Here is a 20,000-nt window from a genome sequence, read left to right on the forward strand (position 1 = left end):
TCTCTCTCTCTCTCTCACACACTGACCTATGTTTCTGCCTCTCATCTCTCTCTCACACACACTCTCTCTCACACTCTCCCCTGTCTCTCTCTCCCCTCTCTCTCTCACACACTCTCCCTGTCTCTCTCACACTCTCACACAAACTCTCCCTCACTCCTCTCTCTCACACTTTCTCTTTCTCTCTCTCTCTCACACACACTCTCTCTCTCTCTTCTCTGTCTCTCTCTCACGCTCTCTCTCTCTCTTCTCTGTCTCTCTCTCACACTCTCTCTCTGTCTCTCTCTGTCTCTCTCTCTCTCTCTCTCTCTCTCTCTCTCTCTCTCTCTCTCTCTCTCTCTTTCTCTCTGTCTCTCTTTCTCTCTCTCACACACTCTCTCTCTCTCTGTCTCTCTCTGTCTCTCTCTCTCTCTGTCTCTCTCTGTCTCTCTCACTCTCTCTCACTCTCTCTCTCTCTGTCTCTCTCACTCTCTCTCTCTCTCTCTGTCTCTCTCTCACACACTCTCTCTCTCTCTCTCTGTCACACACTCTCTCTCTCTCTGTCTCTCTGTCTCTCTCTCTCTCTCTCTCTCTCACACACTCTCTCTCTCTGTCTCTCTCTGTCTCTCTCTCTCTCTGTCTCTCTCTGTCTCTCTCACTCTCTCTCTCTCTGTCTCTCTCACTCTTTCTCTCTCACTCTCTCTCTCACACACTCACACTTTCTCTCTATCACACTTTCTCCCTCTCTCTCTACACTGTACTGTACTGCTTCTTTCCAATGTGTCAAGTAATTACCTTTTTGTTTTCTCATGGTTGGGTCTACTGTAATTGTATTGCTGTCCTGGGTCTCTGAGGGGTGTGTTTGTGTTTGTGAACAGAGCCCCAGAACCAGCTTGCTTAGGGGACTCTTCTCCAGGTTCATCTCTCTGTAGGTGATGGCTTTGTTATGGAAGGTTTGGGAATCGCTTCCTTTTAGGTGGTTATACAATTTAACGGCTCTTTTCTGGATTTTGATAATTAGTGGGTATCGGCCCTAATTCTGCTCTGCATGCATTATTTGGTGTTTTACGTTGTACACTGAGGAGATTTTTTGCAGGATTCTGCATGCAGAGTCTCAATTTGGTGTTTGTCCCATTTGGTGAATTCTTGGTTGGTGAGCGGACCCCAGACATCACAACCATAAAGGGCAATGGGTTCTATAACTGATTCAAGTATTTTTAGCCAGATCCTAATTGGTATGTTGAATTTTATGTTCCTTTTGATGGCGTAGAAGGTCCTTCTTGCATTGTCTCTCAGATCGTTCACAGCTTTGTGGAAGTTACCTGTGGTGCTGATGTTTAGGCTAAGGTGTATATATAGTTTGTGTGCTCTAGGGCAACAGTGTCTAGATGGAATTCGTATTTGTGGTCCTGGCGACTGGACCTTTTTTGGAACACCATTATTTTTGTCTTACTGAGATTTACAGTCAGGGCCCAGGTCTGTCTGGATCCAGGTCTGTCAGGGCCCAGGTCTGTCAGGGCCCAGGTCTGTCAGGGCCCAGGTCTGTCAGGGCCCAGGTCTGTCAGGGCCCAGGTCTGACAGGGTCCAGGTCTGTCAGGGCCCAGGTCTGTCAGCGCCCAGGTCTGGGAGAAAAAAAACTATGGAAAATGAAGCAGCTGTTTTCTTGATAAATCATTTGAGGATAAACAGGTTGTAGAGATGGTGACGTTTTCCTCTGGTCAGGATAGAGCGAGTGAGTTGTCTGACGCATCACAACAAAATAGCGAGAGAAATGGGGTGGAAGGGAGGTATGGGATTGAGACGGTACGTCGATTTCTGAAATCAACAAAAGGGAAGAAATGTATGCAGGGTTATTATGTAACAGATTCGTTTTCTTCCTGAAAGTGATTTGTTTATTGTATCAGCAAAGGTTTTGATGTAAAAAAATAAATAACAGGGGGAGGTTGACAAGCCCTGAAATCGCTAGACTCAAGAAAGTTGTCACGAGACGTGACACGTGATTTATACTCTAAAGGAAAGGAAAAGGTTCCGTCTCTTCCTGTAAAGAGATGTTTTCTGTCTCTTCCTGTAAAGAGATGTTTTCCCGTCTCTTCCTGTAAAGAGATGTTTTCCATCTCTTCCTGTAAAGAGATGTTTTCCATCTCTTCCTGTAAGAGATGTTTTCCGCCTCTTCGTGTAAAGAGATGTTTTCCGCCTCTTCCTGTAAGAGATGTTTTCTGTCTCTTCCTGTAAAGAGATGTTTTCCGGCTCTTCCTGTAAAGAGATGTTTTCTGTCTCTTCCTGTAAAGAGATGGGTTTTCTGTCTCTTCGTGTAAAGAGATGTTTTCCGGCTCTTCCTGTAAAGAGATGGGTTTTCTGTCTCTTCGTGTAAAGAGATGTTTTCCGTCTCTTCTATGTAAAGAGATGTTTTCCGTCTCTTCCTGTAAAGAGATGTTTTCCGTCTCTTCCTGTAAAGAGATGTTTCCCGTCTCTTCCTGTAAAGAGATGTTTTCCGGCTCTTCCTGTAAAGAGATGTTTTCCGGCTCTTCCTGTAAAGAGATGTTTTCCGTCTCTTCCTGTAAAGAGATGTTTTCCGGCTCTTCCTGTAAAGAGATGTTTTCCGGCTCTTCCTGTAAAGAGATGTTTCCCGTCTCTTCCTGTAAAGAGATGTTTTCTATCTCTTCCTCTGTAGTCTTTCCCCAGCCAGGAGCAGTTTTAAGATTTCTTATTTCGACATAAAAGGAGCGAGAGATGTAACAAAAAAGAAAGAGCCGTAGAGTTAATGAAAGGAAAGAGACAGTGGTGTGTAAAAAAATGAAATGAAAGCTCAAAAAGTGGGAGTGGCCATCCTGTTCTCAAGAGGTTTTTTGCCTTTGTCATATGAGGTTGAAGAGGTGGTGGAGGGGAGGTTATTAAATGTTAGAGTGAGATATGAAGACATCACTATGTGTTTAATGCATGTATATGCCCCAGTAGTGGCAGTCGAGAGGGTGTGTTTTTTTTAGAGAGATTATCAAATACCATTGAGAAATGTAACTTATTTAATTTATTTCTTGCTGGGGATTTTAACTGCACAGTCAGTGATTTAGAAATATAAACTTCTTGTTAATCTACCCATCGTGTCTGATTTCAAAAAGGCTTTATAGCGAAAGCACAACATATGATTATGTTAGGTCAGAGCCAAGTCACAAAAACACACACAGCCATTTTTCCAGCCAAAGAGAGGAGTCACAAAAAGCAGAAATATAGATAAAATGAATCACTAACCTTTGATGATCTTCATCAGATGACACTCATAGGACAACATGTTACACAATACATGTATGTTTTGTTCGATAATGTGCATATTTATATAAAGAAATCTCAGTTTACATTGGCGCGTTACGTGCAGTAATGTTTTGCTTCCAAAACATCTGGTGATTTTGCAGAGATACTCATAATAAACAAAGATAAAAGATACAAGTTTTATTCACAGAATTAAAGATAGACTTCTCCTTAATCCAACCACTGTGTCAGATTTTTAAAAAACTTTACGGAAAAAGCAAACCATGCAATAATCTGAGTATGGCTCTCAGAGCCCAATCCAGCCAAAGAAATATCCGCCTTGTTGGAATCAACATTAGTCAGAAATAGCATTATAAATATTCACTTACCATTGATATATATAATTATATATTCCAATTTATTATATATAATATATATAATTCTGACTAATGTTGACTCCACAATATGGCGGATATCTTTATGCGCTGTACCCAGATTATTGCATGGTGTGCTTTTTCCGTAAATGTATTTTTAAATCTGACACAGTGGTTGCATTAAGGATAAGTTTATCTAAAGTTCCATGTACAATAGTTGTATCTTTAATCAATGTTTATTATGAGTATTTCTGTAAATTGATGTGGCTCTCTGCAAAATCACCAGATGTTTTGGAACTACTGAACATAACACGCCAATGTAAAATGAGATTTTTGGATATAAATATGAACTTTATTGAACAGAACATACATATATTGTGTAACATGATGTCCTATGAGTGTCATCTGATGAAGATCATCAAAGTTTAGTGATTCATTTTATCTCTACTTCTGCTTTTTGTGACTCCTCTCTTTGGCTGGAAAAAGGCTGTGTTTTTGTGTGACTAGACACTGACCTAACATAATCGCATGATGTGCTTTCTCTCGTAAAGCCTTTTTTGAAGTCCAACACTGTGATGAGAATTGTATCTTTAAAATGGTGTAAAATACTTGCTTGAGGAATTTTAATTATGAGATAGTTGTTGTTTTGAATTTGGCACATTCACTGGCTGTTGGCGGGGGTTGGACGCTACCGTCCCAGAGAGGTTAATGGACACCTTCATGGATGGAGGACGGGTTGGACGCTACCGTCCCAGAGAGGTTAATGGACACCTTCATGGATGGAGGACGAGTTGGACGCTACCGTCCCAGAGAGGTTAATGGACACCTTCATGGATGGAGGACGGGTTGGACGCTACCGTCCCAGAGAGGTTAATGGACACCTTCATGGATGGAGGACGGGTTGGACGCTACCGTCCCAGAGAGGTTAATGGACACCTTCATGGATGGAGGACGGGTTGGACGCTACCGTCCCAGAGAGGTTAATGGACACCTTCATGGATGGAGGACGGGTTGGACGCTACCGTCCCAGAGAGGTTAATGGACACCTTCATGGATGGAGGACGGGTTGGACGCTACCGTCCCAGAGAGGTTAATGGACACCTTCATGGATGGAGGACGGGTTGGACGCTACCGTCCCAGAGAGGTTAATGGACACCTTCATGGATGGAGGACGGGTTGGACGCTACCGTCCCAGAGAGGTTAATGGACACCTTCATGGATGGAGGACGGGTTGGACGCTACCGTCCCAGAGAGGTTAATGGACACCTTCATGGATGGAGGACGGGTTGGACGCTACCGTCCCAGAGAGGTTAATGGACACCTTCATGGATGGAGGACGGGTTGGACGCTACCGTCCCAGGAAGGCTCTGTCAGTAGAATTATGGGGATCATGGTTCAAAACCACAAGAAGAAGGTACAAGATGAAAATGTCCAATTTCCAAGACTAGGGATTTACAACCAATATCCCAGAGTCGAACAGAAAGACGTCATTACTGGATTTGAGAGGGTTGGAAGAGATGCGTTTGGACGAGGTGGGTTTGGACGAGGTGGGTTTGGACGAGGTGGGTTTGGACAAGGTGAATGGGAAGGAGTTATATATGGGGTGTGTGTCAACATTTTGAAAAATAGAATAGACACCCATTGGAGGGTAAAACTAGGCCTTGATGACAAGGTAAAGCCAGCATGGAGAGCACTGTACAAGCCACCGGTAGTAAAGGGCATTGCAATGGAGGGTGTTCCATGGCATCATTGCAATGGAGGGTGTTCCATGGCATCATTGCAATGGAGGGTGTTCCATGGCATCATTGCAATGGAGGGTGTTCCATGGCATCATTGCAATTATTACTTTTGTATCTCAGATGCTGTAGATGGATGTCCCTTTGGTAATATAAGAGAAAACCTTTTCACTGTTTTATGTGACAGGATAAAACCAATTTTCGAAAATAGCCTTTGTTTACAGCTGTAGGGGAGTTTTTTTTATTTTCAATAACACAAATATTTTGGCATTTCAATATAGTAAGAAAATGTCAAATATTATTTTGGGACAAGCTAAGATGTCCATTTTTTTCTGAGTAGGAAACATAAAATAGACAGAGGGTTATGGACAGGATGTAAGATGTGTTTATAAAGGATTAGTCAAAGCCAGAATGAAAGTGGATTTTGAGTCGTTCTCAGATGTAGAAGATCTCTCATTGTTTGAGGAGAAGTGGGCTTATGACGGAGCGATATGTTTTGTGGAGGAAACAATTTTTGGTTGATGAAATAAGTTGAATGTATATATATATATATATGCTTTTTATGTAATGTTTTTGATTAATTTCTGAAAAGGCAGTGTGCCATTATTTGTGTTAATAATTAAGAATAAAATAAACTCAATCTCTCTCTGTCTGCTACTCTGTATCTGCCTATTCTCTCTCTGTCTGCTACTCTGTATCTGCCTATTCTCTCTCTGTCTGCTGCTCTGTATCTGCCTATTCTCTCTCTGTCTGCTGCTCTGTATCTGCCTATTCTCTCTCTGTCTGCTGCTCTGTATCTGCCTATTCTCTCTCTGTCTGCTGCTCTGTATCTGCCTATTCTCTCTCTGTCTGCTGCTCTGTATCTGCCTATTCTCTCTCTGTCTGCTACTCTGTATCTGCCTATTCTCTCTCTGTCTGCTGCTCTGTATCTGCCTATTCTCTCTCTGTCTGCTGCTCTGTATCTGCCTATTCTCTCTCTGTCTGCTGCTCTGTATCTGCCTATTCTCTCTCTGTCTGCTACTCTGTATCTGCCTATTCTCTCTCTGTCTGCTGCTCTGTATCTGCCTATTCTCTCTCTGTCTGCTGCTCTGTATCTGCCTATTCTCTCTCTGTCTGCTGCTCTGTATCTGCCTGTCTGTCTGTCTGTCTCTCTGTCTGTCTCTCTGTCTCTGTCTCTCTCTCTCTGTCTCTCTCTCGCTCTGTCTGCTGCTCTGTATCTGCCTGTCTCTCTCTCTCTCTGTCTGCTACTCTGTATCTGCCTATTCTCTCTCTGTCTGCTGCTCTGTATCTGCCTGTCTCTCTCTGTCTCTGTCTCTCTCTCTCTGTCTCTCTCTCGCTCTGTCTGCTGCTCTGTATCTGCCTGTCTCCCTCTCTCTCTGTCTGCTGCTCTGTATCTGCCTGTCTCTCTCTCTCTCGCTCTCTCTGTCTGCTGCTCTGTATCTGCCTGTCTCTTTCTCTCTCTCTGTCTGCTGCTCTGTATCTGCCTGTCTCTCTCTCTCTCTGTCTGCTGCTCTGTATCTGCCTGTCTCTCTCTGTCTCTGTCTCTCTCTCTCTGTCTCTCTCTCGCTCTGTCTGCTGCTCTGTATCTGCCTGTCTCTCTCTCTCTCTGTCTGCTGCTCTGTATCTGCCTGTCTCTCTCTCTCTCGCTCTCTCTGTCTGCTGCTCTGTATCTGCCTGTCTCTTTCTCTCTCTCTGTCTGCTGCTCTGTATCTGCCTGTCTCTCTCTCTCTCTGTCTGCTGCTCTGTATCTGCCTGTCTCTCTCTCTCTCTCTCTGTCTGCTGCTCTGTATCTGCCTGTCTCTCTCTCTCTCTGTCTGCTGCTCTGTATCTGCCTGTCTCTCTCTCTCTCTGTCTGCTGCTCTGTATCTGCCTGTCTCTCTCTCTCTCTCTCTCTCTCTCTCTCTCTCTGTCTGCTGCTCTGTATCTGCCTGTCTCTCTCTCTCTCTGTCTGCTGCTCTGTATCTGCCTGTCTCTCTCTCTCTCTGTCTGCTGCTCTGTATCTGCCTGTCTCTCTCTCTCTCTCTGTCTGCTGCTCTGTATCTGCCTGTCTCTCTCTCTCTCTGTCTGCTGCTCTGTATCTGCCTGTCTCTCTCTCTCTCTCTCTCTCTGTCTGCTGCTCTGTATCTGCGATGGCGATGACCTGACATGTTTCACCTCTGTGTCCCATAGGGCATCAGCTATATTATAGCGATATAACTATGTAGTTATGCATCAGTTACAGTAGACTACATCATCAGGAGAGATGCATTGTTCTGAAGCCACCGCGCCTCCGTCTGGACACTCCCCCACCAGTCAGTATCTGGTGTGATCACCATTTGCCTCATGACACATCTCCTTCTCACAGAGTTGATCAGGCTGTTGATTGTGGCCTGTGGAATGTTGTCCCACTCCTCTTCAATGGCTGTGAGAAGTTGCTGGATGTTGGTGTGAACTGGAACATACTGTCGTACACGTCGATCCAGAGTATCCTAAACATGCTCAATGGGTGAGTATGCAGGTCATGAAAGATCTGGGACATTTTCAGCTTCCAGGAATTGTGTACAGATGGGGCCGTGCATTATCATGCTGAAACATGAGGTGATGGTGGTGGATGAATGGCACGACAATGGGCCTCAGGATCTCGTCACGGTGTCTCTGTGCATTCAAATTGCCATCGATAGAATACAATTGTGTTGGTTGTCCATTGCTTATGTCTGCCCCATACCATAACCCCAATGCCACCATGGGGCCACTCTGTTCTCAATTGTGGTATTATGTGTTTTTTTTCACGTGATTTGTAACTTAAGTTGTACATAATGTTTCGGCCACCAATATTACTCGGCATCATTGGACAATAAACTAGACGAGGTAAAATCACGAATATCCTACCAACGGGACATCAAAAAATGTAACTTGTTATGTTTCACGGAATCGTGGCTGAATGATGCCATGGATATTCAGCCAGTGGGATACACGCTGCACCGGCAGGATAGAACAGCACACTCCGGTTAGGCAAGCGAGGGGCGGTCTGCGCATATTTGTAAACAACAGCTGGTGCATGAAATCTAAGGAAGTCTCTAGAGTTTGCTCGCCTGAAGTAGTATGTTATGATAAGCTCCAGATCACACTATTTGCCAAGAGAGGAAACCGCTCAGCCAGAGGCGGCGCTCCTAGTGGCCGGGGACTTTAATGCAGGGAAACTTAAATCAGTTCTACCTCATTTCTACCAGCATGTTACATGTGCAACCAGAGGAAATAAAACTCTGGACCACCTTTACTCCACACACAGAGACGCATACAAAGCTCTCCCTCACCCTCCATTTGGTAAATCTGACCAGTCAGTTGGATGGATTATCTTGGCAAAGGAGAAACGCTCACTAACAGGGATGTAAACAAATTTGTTCACAATATTTTAGAGAAACAACATTTCTGCTCATGAAACCAACATGTTGTGTTATATTTCTGTAGAGTAATATAGGATATGGCATTTAGAAGATGTACTTTATCCAAAGGTACTTTCATGCATAGGTTATGTATGGGGGGGCCCCAGCAGAAATCGAACCCACAACCCGTAGCATTGCAAGCACCATGCCCTACTGACCGTGCTACAATGGGATCCTTTCTCACCTCGTAGTCGGGCAGCAGATTGTCTTCGTCCTCTAGGCTGTAGAAGACAGAGTGAATGTCCTGTTCGCTCTCTGCAAACAGTTTCCTCTCCAGCGGTGACTCGGGGTAGATGTCCACAAACGTGGTCTCCAAATAGTCCTTGTTCCCCAGACCCATGGCATCAGGGTGGCCCCAGAGAGGAGCTGGTGGGTACAGGGTCTCCAGAGTGCTGGGGAGGGAGCAAGGATCTAACAGCTGTTGCTGGGCTTGCTGGTACCCGAGCTCCCCTGGTCCTGGTTCTCCTGCCCCCCCGCAGTAAACCCTCCAGCCCAGTGGGGGCAGTGTCTTATCCTCCTCACACCTCATCAGGACACCGTTGAACAGGCGGTTAGTGGTGCAGGTAGTACCCAGGCCTCGGGGATCTGCCTTGGGGCTCTCCCTTCCTAGCAGAGGGTGCTCTAGTTCATCCAGACTCTCCATCCCTCTTTCTCTCTCTCTGGTCTGTTCTGGTAGATAGCTAACGCAGCCGATGGCCTGGCCGGGAGGGAAGCCACCACATCAACCAATCAATGGTCTGGAAATCGAACTTGCAGATAAAGAGAGAAAGCGCCCCTGAAAAGGGTTCTTTTGGATTTAAGAGAAAAGTGCCACTGCCTCGCTGGCTTTAGGAGCACACTGGTAATCCATGTTCAATCCAATTAGTTTCAATGGTTCTCTTATTACAGACCTTATTCTCAAACCGATAAGAGAGAAGCACAAATCACCATGGCATCCTTAATCGGTCCCCAGACCTCTTCTCTGTGTTGGGTTCTGTTGTGTTGGGTTCTGTTGTATTGCGTTCTGTTGTGTTGCGTTCTGTTGTGTTGGGTTCTGTTCTGTTGTTGTGTGTTGGGTTCTGTTATGTTGGGTTCTGTTCTGTTGTGTTGGGTTCTGTTCTGTTATGTTGGGTTCTGTTGTGTTGTGTTGGGTTCTGTTGTGTTCTGTTGTGTTCTGTTCTGTTGTGTTGTTCTGTTGGGTTCTGTTCTGTTCTGTTGTGTTCTGTTGTGTTGGGTTCTGTTGTGTTGGGTTCTGTTCTGTTGTGTGTTGGGTTCTGTTCTGTTGTGTTGGGTTCTGTTATGTTGGGTTCTGTTGTGTTGTGTTGGGTTGGGTTCTGTTGTGTTGGGTTCTGTTGTGTTGTGTTGTGTTCTGTTGTGTTCTGTTCTGTTGTGTTGGGTTCTGTTGTGTTCTGTTGTGTTGTGTTGTGTTCTGTTGTGTTGCGTTCTGTTGTGTTGTGTTGTGTTGTGTTCTGTTGTGTTGGGTTCTGTTTTGTTTTGTTGGGTTCTGTTGTGTTGGGTTCTGTTGTGTTGTGTTGTGTTGGGTTCTGTTCTGTTGGGTTCTGTTGTGTTGTGCTGGGTTCTGTTCTGTTGGGTTCTGTTCTGTTGTGTTGGGTTCTGTTCTGTTGGGTTCTGTTCTGTTGTGTTGGGTTCTGTTGTGTTGTGTTGGGTTCTGTTGGGTTCTGTTCTGTTGTGTTGGGTTGTGTTGTGTTGGGTTCTGTTGGGTTCTGTTGTGTTGGGTTCTGTTGTGTTGTGTTGGGTTCTGTTCTGCTGTGTTGGGTTGTGTTGGGTTCTGTTCTGTTGTGTTGGGTTATGTTCTGTTGTGTTGGGTTGTGTTGGGTTCTGTTGGGTTGTGTTGGGTTCTGTTCTGTTGTGTTGGGTTCTGTTCTGTTGTGTTGGGTTGGGTTGGGTTCTGTTGTGTTGTGTTCTGTTGGGTTGTGTTGGGTTCTGTTCTGTTGTGTTGGGTTCTGTTCTGTTGTGTTGGGTTCTGTTCTGTTGTGTTGGGTTGTGTTGGGTTCTGTTGTGTTGTGTTCTGTTGGGTTGGGTTCTGTTGTGTTGTGTTCTGTTGGGTTGGGTTCTGTTGTGTTGTGTTCTGTTGTGTTGGGTTCTGTTGGGTTGGGTTCTGTTGTGTTGGGTTCTGTTGGGTTGGGTTCTGTTGTGTTGTGTTGGGTTATGTTCTGTTGTGTTGGGTTGTGTTGGGTTCTGTTCTGTTGTGTTGGGTTATGTTCTGTTGTGTTGGGTTGTGTTGGGTTCTGTTGGGTTGTGTTGGGTTCTGTTCTGTTGTGTTGGGTTCTGTTCTGTTGTGTTGGGTTGTGTTGGGTTCTGTTGTGTTGTGTTCTGTTGGGTTGGGTTCTGTTGGGTTCTGTTGTGTTGTGTTCTGTTGTGTTGGGTTCTGTTGTGTTGTGTTCTGTTGGGTTGGGTTGTGTTGGGTTCTGTTGTGTTGGGTTCTGTTGTGTTGTGTTCTGTTGGGTTGGGTTCTGTTGGGTTGGGTTCTGTTGGGTTGGGTTCTGTTGTGTTGTGTTCTGTTGGGTTGGGTTCTGTTGTGTTCTGTTGGGTTGGGTTCTGTTGTGTTGTGTTCTGTTGGGTTGGGTTCTGTTGTGTTGTGTTCTGTTGGGTTGGGTTCTGTTGTGTTCTGTTGGGTTGGGTTCTGTTGTGTTGGGTTCTGTTGGGTTGGGTTCTGTTGTGTTGTGTTCTGTTGGGTTGGGTTCTGTTGTGTTCTGTTGGGTTGGGTTCTGTTGTGTTGTGTTCTGTTGGGTTGGGTTCTGTTGTGTTGTGTTCTGTTGTGTTGTGTTGGGTTGTGTTGTGTTCTGTTGGGTTGTGTTCTGTTGGGTTGGGTTCTGTTGTGTTGGGTTCTGTTGTGTTGTGTTCTGTTGTGTTGTGTTGGGTTGTGTTGTGTTCTGTTGGGTTGTGTTCTGTTGGGTTGGGTTCTGTTCTGTTGTGTTGGGTTGTGTTGGGTTCTGTTGTGTTCTGTTGGGTTGGGTTCTGTTGTGTTGGGTTGGGTTGTGTTGGGTTCTGTTGTGTTGTGTTCTGTTGTGTTGTGTTCTGTTGGGTTGGGTTCTGTTGTGTTGTGTTCTGTTGGGTTGGGTTCTGTTGTGTTGTGTTCTGTTGGGTTGGGTTCTGTTGTGTTCTGTTGTGTTGTGTTCTGTTGGGTTGGGTTCTGTTGTGTTGTGTTCTGTTGGGTTGGGTTCTGTTGTGTTCTGTTGTGTTGTGTTCTGTTGGGTTGGGTTCTGTTGTGTTCTGTTGTGTTGTGTTCTGTTGGGTTCTGTTGGGTTGGGTTCTGTTGTGTTGTCTCTTTCTTGTCACACGTCAGATATGATCTGTTCCAGGGGCCGGTGGATTAAGGCTCTGGGGCCCTTGTCTCTCCTCTCACATGATGGAGTGTGTATACGGTCATGAACATGCTATTGTTGCTCAGTCTCAAATAACACTCTGAACGCGGACAACCTTGATTACTATAGCGACAGAGGACAAGGGAAATATTGGGACGGGGGTTTTTTAAAGCCTGAATTCAATTTCCCTATAACTGTCAAACATCAAGACGTAATCCTCAGAAAGCATCATCACGGACAATGCTTCTTTTCTCCCTGTGTCAAAACCTGCTTGAATAAAAACACAAGGACTTGAAGGTCTAGAAATAAGAGGAGAGACAAAATAGCTATAAAATAAGTATTTTCAGGATGTCATTGTGGGCTTCTCTGTGTTTAGCTGCCTTCGGGTGTATTGTAGCTCCGAATGGAACCAGAGGGACCACAACCAGGCCTCCGCCCTCCTCACCACTGCAGTCAGAACACCCTTGTCTTGTGTTGATGGTTAGAGAGGGTTCAGAACCAGGGCTGTCCCCCAGGGCTGTCCTCTAGGGCTGTCCCCCAGGGCTGTCCTCTAGGGCTGTCCTCCACGGCTGTCCCCCAGGGCTGTCCTCCACAGCTGTCCTCCACGGCTGTCCTCCACGGCTGTCCTCCAGGGCTGTCCCCCAGGGCTGTCCTCCAGGGGCTGTGGTGGTTACGCCCTGGTCAGCAGGTTCTCATCTGTAGCTCTGCTGCTGTCCTCCGCCAGGCCAGCCGGGGGGGGGAGGTGGTAATGGAGGAATCTGAGGTCCCTGCTATTGATTTATTGGCTGTGTGTTTCGCTGCTCGGGGCACAGCTACGCGTGTAGGACAGGAGTACTCCTGAGGGACACGTATTTTAAATTCTCCAGCTCCGCTGTGCCCAGGGTCCCATTCAATAAAGCCACCGAAAGGGAGGAGTCGATCGTTCGGTCAGCCAGCCGGTCGTTTTGGTGGGTAGTCTGTCGTCCTCTGCCCGACGAGCTGCAGCTCTGCCAAAGAGGGAACAAGGTCAGGCAGTTAGAACATGTTTAGCCTCCTCAGGTTGTCAACACTTCGTCTCTGCACACTGCGTTACGTCTCTCTGGGAGTCCTAGTGTAATATATTCTGAGTGAATGGTATGGTGGTGCCAAACAGGCTCGTACCCTAGTGTCTAACAGTGTCACAGTCTATTTTTTTTGAGGGGGGGGGGGGGGGGGGGTCAGAGAGATGCCATGATGCTAGGTGGCCAGCTGCTGTCAGTGATAAAGACCAGATGTTTACGGTTTACAAGGATACAGTATTTTCAACCAAATTTTTTTTCAGTTTCCTGGAGACACGGCTTAAGTGTTTTATTTGACCTCGTAAACTACGTTAGGTTAGTGAAAAGGTAACAACAGCAGCCGCCGAGTAATGGAACCGACAGCTATCTGCGCCCGGAAAATCAGCACCCCCAAGAGCCAGTCCAAATAGCCCTCAGGGATCCAGCAGGACAGTCCTCCCGAGTGACGCAGTGGTCTAAGGTACTGTATCGCTAGTGCTAGATGTGGCACTTCAGACCTGGGTTCGATCCCGGGTTGTGTCAGAGCTGGCCGTGAACTGGGAGAACCATGAGGCGGCACACAATTGTCCCAGGGTCGTCTGGGTTAAAGGAGGGTTTGGCTGGCTGGGATTTCCTTGTCCCATCGCGCTCTAGCGACTCGTTTTGAAGCCTGCAAGCTGATTTTGGTCGCCAGCTTGACGGTGTTTCACCGACACATTGGTGCGGCTGGTTTCCGGGTTAAGCATGCAGTGTGTCAAGAAGCAGTGCGGTACGGTCGTGTTTCGGAGGACACATGGCTCTCGACCTTCGCCTCTCCCGAGTCCGTAGGGGAGTTGCAGCGATGGGACAAGACTGTAACTACCAATTGGGGAGAAGAGGGGGTACAGCAGGAAGGACAGACCCAAACTACAGTACTCAGTATCTCAAGCTGCTGAATTACTTCACAGACACACATCAGGTCTGCCAGAACTCTGGACCCTAGTGACATGGTTTAGGGGAATAATTCTGGACCCTAGTGACATGGTTTAGGGGAATAATTCTGGGCCCTAGTGACATGGTTTAGGGGAATAACTCTGGGCCCTGGTGACATGGTTTAGGGGAATAACTCCGGGCCCTGGTGACATGGTTTAGGGGAATGACTCTGGGCCCTAGTGACATTGTTTAGGGGAATAACTCTGGGGCATAGTGACATGGTTCAGGGGAATAACTCTGGGCCCTGGTGACATGGTTTAGGGGAATAACTCTGGGTCCTAGTGACATGGTTTAGGGGAATAATTCTGGGCCCTAGTGACATGGTTCAGGGGAATAACTCTTGGTCCTAGTGACATGGTTCAGGGGAATAACTCTGGGCCCTGGTGACATGGTTTAGGGGAATAACTCCGGGCCCCAGTGACATGGTTTAGGGGAATAACTCTTGGTCCTAGTGACATGGTTCAGGGGAATAACTCTGGGCCCTGGTGACATGGTTTAGGGGAATAACTCTGGGCCCTGGTGACATTGTTTAGGGGAATAACTCTGGGCCCTAGTGAGATGGTTTAGGGGAATAACTCTGGGCCCTGGTGTCATGGTTTAGGGGAATAACTCTGGGCCCTAGTGACATGGTTTAGTGACACACACACACACACACACACACACACACACACACACACACACACACACACACACACCTCAGAGTTTCACAGCCAGGCCGGGCTGACAGACAGAGACCAATGGGATTAGGTCCCAAATGGCACCCTATTCCTTATGTATTACACTCCCTCAGGGCAAGTGCCCTATGTAGGGAATAGTGTGCTGTTTGGGGGCGGCCGCATGTTTACCCCGGGCGTGTTCCCTTTTAGGGAGGTGTGGCAGGAGCACGGCTGGAGATGTCACCTCCCTCTAAATCAAATCAAATTGTATTTGTCACATGCTTGGTAAACCACAGGAGTAGACTAACAGTGAATGGTTTACTTACGGACCCTAGAGAGAAACCACAGGTGTAGACTAAGAGTGGCTGCTGCCAACACACTGACTCAACTCCAGCCATTTTAATGATGGGAAATGATGTGAAATATATCACTAGCCACTTTAAACAATGCTACCTAATATAATGTTCCCTACATTATTCATCTCATATGTATATGTATATACTGTACTCTATATCATCTACTGCATCTTTATGTAATACATGTATCACTAGCCACTTTAACTATGCCACTTTGTTTACATACTCATCTCATATGTATATACTGTACTCAATACCATCTACTGTATCTTGCCTATGCTGCTCTGTACCATCACTCACTCATATATCCTTATGTACATATTCTTTATCCCCTTACACTGTGTATAAGACAGTAGTTTTGGAATTGTTAGTTAGATTACTTGTTGGTTATTACTGCATTGTCGGAACTAGAAGCACAAGCATTTCGCTACACTCGCATTAACATCTGCTAACCATGTGTATGTGACAAATAAAATTTGATTTGATTTGATGATTTGAAGAGTGGAGTGTGTGAGAGAGAAAGAGAATAGAGAAATAATAGAAAAATAAGGAATAAATCCACAACGAGGAACAATAACATGGTTATATACAGGAAGTATACAGGAAGTACCAGGTAATAACATGGTTATATACAGGAAGTATACAGGAAGTACCAGGTAATAACATGGCTATATACAGGGAGTACCAGGTAATAACATGGTTATATACAGGAAGCACCAGGTAATAACATGGCTATATACAGGAAGTACCAGGTAATAACATGGTTATATACAGGAAGTACCAGGTAATAACATGGTTATATACAGGAAGTACCAGGTAATAACATGGTTATATACAGGAAGTACCAGGTAATAACATGGTTATATACAGGGAGTACCAGGTAATAACATGGTTATATACAGGAAGTACCAGGTAATAACATGGTTATATACAGAGAGTACCAGGTAATAACATGGCTATATACAGGAAGTACCAGGTAATAACATATTTATATACAGGGAGTACCAGGTAAATACATGGTTATATACAGGAAGTACCAGGTAATAACATGGCTATATACAGGAAGTACCAGGTAATAACATGGTTATATACAGGAAGTACCAGGTAATAACATGGTTATATACAGGGAGTACCAGGTAATAACATGGTTATATACAGGAAGTACCAGGTAATAACATGGTTATATACAGAGAGTACCAGGTAATAACATGGCTATATACAGGAAGTACCAGGTAATAACATATTTATATACAGGGAGTACCAGGTAAATACATGGTTATATACAGGAAGTACCAGGTAATAACATGGCTATATACAGGAAGTACCAGGTAATAACATGGTTATATACAGGAAGTACCAGGTAATAGATTGGTTATATACAGGAAGTACCAGGTAATAGCATGGCTATATACAGGAAGTACCAGGTAATAACATGGCTATATACAGGAAGTACCAGGTAATGACATGGTTATATACAGGAAGTACCAGGTAATAACATGGCTATATACAGGAAGTACCAGGCAATAACATGGCTATGTACAGGAAGTACCAGGTAATGACATGGCTATATACAGGAAGTACCATGTAATAACATGGTTATATACAGGAAGTACCAGGTAATAGATTGGTTATATACAGGAAGTACCAGGTAATAGCATGGCTATATACAGGAAGTACCAGGTAATAACATGGCTATATACAGGAAGTACCAGGTAATGACATGGTTATATACAGGAAGTACCAGGTAATAACATGGCTATATACAGGAAGTACCAGGTAATAGCATGGCTATATACAGGAAGTACCAGGTAATAACATGGTTATATACAGGGAGTACCAGGTAATAACATGGTTATATACAGGAAGTACCAGGTAATAACATGGTTATATACAGAGAGTACCAGGTAATAACATGGCTATATACAGGAAGTACCAGGTAATAACATATTTATATACAGGGAGTACCAGGTAAATACATGGTTATATACAGGAAGTACCAGGTAATAACATGGCTATATACAGGAAGTACCAGGTAATAACATGGTTATATACAGGAAGTACCAGGTAATAGATTGGTTATATACAGGAAGTACCAGGTAATAGCATGGCTATATACAGGAAGTACCAGGTAATAACATGGCTATATACAGGAAGTACCAGGTAATGACATGGTTATATACAGGAAGTACCAGGTAATAACATGGCTATATACAGGAAGTACCAGGTAATAACATGGCTATATACAGGAAGTACCAGGTAATGACATGGCTATATACAGGAAGTACCATGTAATAACATGGTTATATACAGGAAGTACCAGGCAATAGATTGGTTATATACAGGAAGTACCAGGTAATAGCATGGCTATATACAGGAAGTACCAGGTAATAACATGGCTATATACAGGAAGTACCAGGTAATGACATGGTTATATACAGGAAGTACCAGGTAATAACATGGCTATATACAGGAAGTACCAGGTAATAACATGGCTATATACAGGAAGTACCAGGTAATGACATGGCTATATACAGGAAGTACCATGTAATAACATGGCTATATACAGGAAGTACCAGGTAATAACATGGCTATATACAGGAAGTACCAGGTAATAACATGGCTATATACAGGAAGTACCAGGTAATAACATGGCTATATACAGGAAGAACCAGGTAATAACATGGTTATATACAGGAAGTACCAGGTAATAACATGGTTATATACAGGAAGTACCAGGTAATAACATGGCTATATACAGGAAGTACCAGGTAAGAACATGGTTATATACAGGAAGTACCAGGTAATAGCATGGTTATATACAGGAAGTACCAGGTAATAACATGGCTATATACAGGAAGTACCAGGTAATAACATGGCTATATACAGGACGTACCAGGTAATAACATGGCTATATACAGGGAGTACCAGGTAATAACATGGCTATATACAGGAAGTACCAGGTAATAACATGGCTATATACAGGAAGTACCAGGTACTAACATGGTTATATACAGGAAGTACCAGGTAATAACATGGCTATATACAGGAAGTATACTTTTTGACTGGTAACTGTATTGTCTCTACCTTCTTGCTTTGTGTTGTTGCCCAATAATGTTTGTATCGTGTTTTGTGTTGCTGTCATGCTGTGTTGTTGTCTTAGGTCTCTCTTTATGTAGTGTTGTGTTGTCTCTCTTTATGTAGTGTTGTGGTGTCTCTATGTAGTGTTGTGGTGACTCTCTTTATGTAGTGTTGTGGTGTCTCTCTTTATGTAGTGTTGTGGTGTCTCTTTATGTAGTGTTGTGTTGTCTCTCTTTATGTAGTGTTGTGGTGTCTCTCTTTATGTAGTGTTGTGGTGTCTCTCTTTATGTAGTGCCTCTCTCTTTATGTAGTGTTGTGGTGTCTCTCTTTATGTAGTGTTGTGGTGTCTCTCTTTATGTAGTGTTGTGGTGTCTCTCTTTATGTAGTGTTGTGGTGTCTCTCTTTATGTAGTGTTGTGGTGTCTCTCTTTATGTAGTGTTGTGGTGTCTCTCTTTATGTTGTGGTGTCTCTCTTTATGTAGTGTTGTGGTGTCTCTCTCTATGTAGTGTTGTGGTGTCTCTCTCTATGTAGTGTTGTGGTGTCTCTCTTATGTAGTGTTGTGGTGTCTCTCTTTATGTTGTGGTGTCTCTCTTTATGTAGTGTTGTGGTGTCTCTCTCTATGTAGTGTTGTGGTGTCTCTCTCTATGTAGTGTTGTGGTGTCTCTCTCTATGTAGTGTTGTGTTGTCTCTCTTTATGTAGTGTTGTGGTGTCTCTCTTTATGTAGTGTTGTGGTGTCTCTCTTTATGTAGTGTTGTGGTGTCTCTCTTGTCGCGATGTGTGTGTTGTCTCTCTTTATGTAGTGTTGTGTTGTCTCTCTTTATGTAGTGTTGTGTTGTCTCTCTTTATGTAGTGTTGTGTTGTCTCTCTTTATGTAGTGTTGTGTTGTCTCTCTTTATGTAGTGTTGTGGTGTCTCTCTTTATGTAGTGTTGTGTTGTCTCTCTTTATGTAGTGTTGTGGTGTCTCTCTTTATGTAGTGTTGTGGTGTCTCTCTTTATGTAGTGTTGTGTTGTCTCTCTTTATGTAGTGTTGTGTTGTCTCTCTTTATGTAGTGTTGTGGTGTCTCTCTTTATGTAGTGTTGTGGTGTCTCTCTTTATGTAGTGTTGTGGTGTCTCTCTTTATGTAGTGTTGTGGTGTCTCTCTTTATGTAGTGTTGTGGTGTCTCTCTTTATGTAGTGTTGTGGTGTCTCTCTTTATGTAGTGTTGTGGTGTCTCTCTATGTAGTGTAGTGTTGTCTCTCTTTATGTAGTGTCTCTCTCTTTATGTAGTGTTGTGTTGTCTCTATGTAGTGTTGTGTTGTCTCTCTTTATGTAGTGTAGTGTTGTCTCTCTTTATGTAGTGTTGTGGTGACTCTCTTTATGTAGTGTTGTGGTGTCTCTCTTTATGTAGTGTTGTGGTGTCTCTCTTTATGTAGTGTTGTGGTGTCTCTCTATGTAGTGTTGTGGTGTCTCTCTTTATGTAGTGTCTCTCTCTTTATGTAGTGTTGTGTTGTCTCTATGTAGTGTTGTGTTGTCTCTCTTTATGTAGTGTAGTGTTGTCTCTCTTTATGTAGTGTTGTGGTGACTCTCTTTATGTAGTGTTGTGGTGTCTCTCTTTATGTAGTGTTGTGGTGTCTCTCTTTATGTAGTGTTGTCTCTCTTTATGTAGTGTTGTGGTATCTCTTTATGTAGTGTTGTGTTGTCTCTATGTAGTGTTGTGTTGTCTCTCTTTATGTAGTGTTGTGTTGTCTCTCTTTATGTAGTGTTGTGTTGTCTCTCTTTATGTAGTGTTGTGTTGTCTCTCTTTATGTAGTGTTGTGGTGTCTCTCTTTATGTAGTGTTGTCTCTCTTTATGTAGTGTTGTGGTGTCTCTCTTTATGTAGTGTTG

The 20,000-nt window shown here is 44.2% G+C and overlaps 1 protein-coding gene and 1 long non-coding RNA gene across 2 annotated transcripts in view; both read right to left on the reverse strand.

The window, feature by feature from the left end:
* tmem91 (transmembrane protein 91) overlaps positions 1–9,800 on the reverse strand; it is a 17,166-nt gene extending 7,366 nt beyond the window's left edge. The window contains exon 1 of the mRNA XM_031795337.1: positions 8,936–9,800. Within this exon, the coding sequence (XP_031651197.1) occupies positions 8,936–9,394 (459 nt within the window). The 5' untranslated portion in view covers positions 9,395–9,800. The remainder of the gene's footprint in view (positions 1–8,935) is intronic.
* A 2,131-nt stretch (positions 9,801–11,931) lies between these two features.
* Positions 11,932–20,000, reverse strand: part of LOC116354731 (uncharacterized) — a 13,211-nt gene continuing 5,142 nt past the window's right edge. The window contains exon 3 of the long non-coding RNA XR_004203909.1: positions 11,932–13,042. This is a non-coding gene — a long non-coding RNA (uncharacterized LOC116354731). The remainder of the gene's footprint in view (positions 13,043–20,000) is intronic.

This window comes from Oncorhynchus kisutch, linkage group LG18 (genome assembly GCF_002021735.2).
Source record: "Oncorhynchus kisutch isolate 150728-3 linkage group LG18, Okis_V2, whole genome shotgun sequence".
NCBI lineage: Eukaryota > Metazoa > Chordata > Actinopteri > Salmoniformes > Salmonidae > Oncorhynchus > Oncorhynchus kisutch.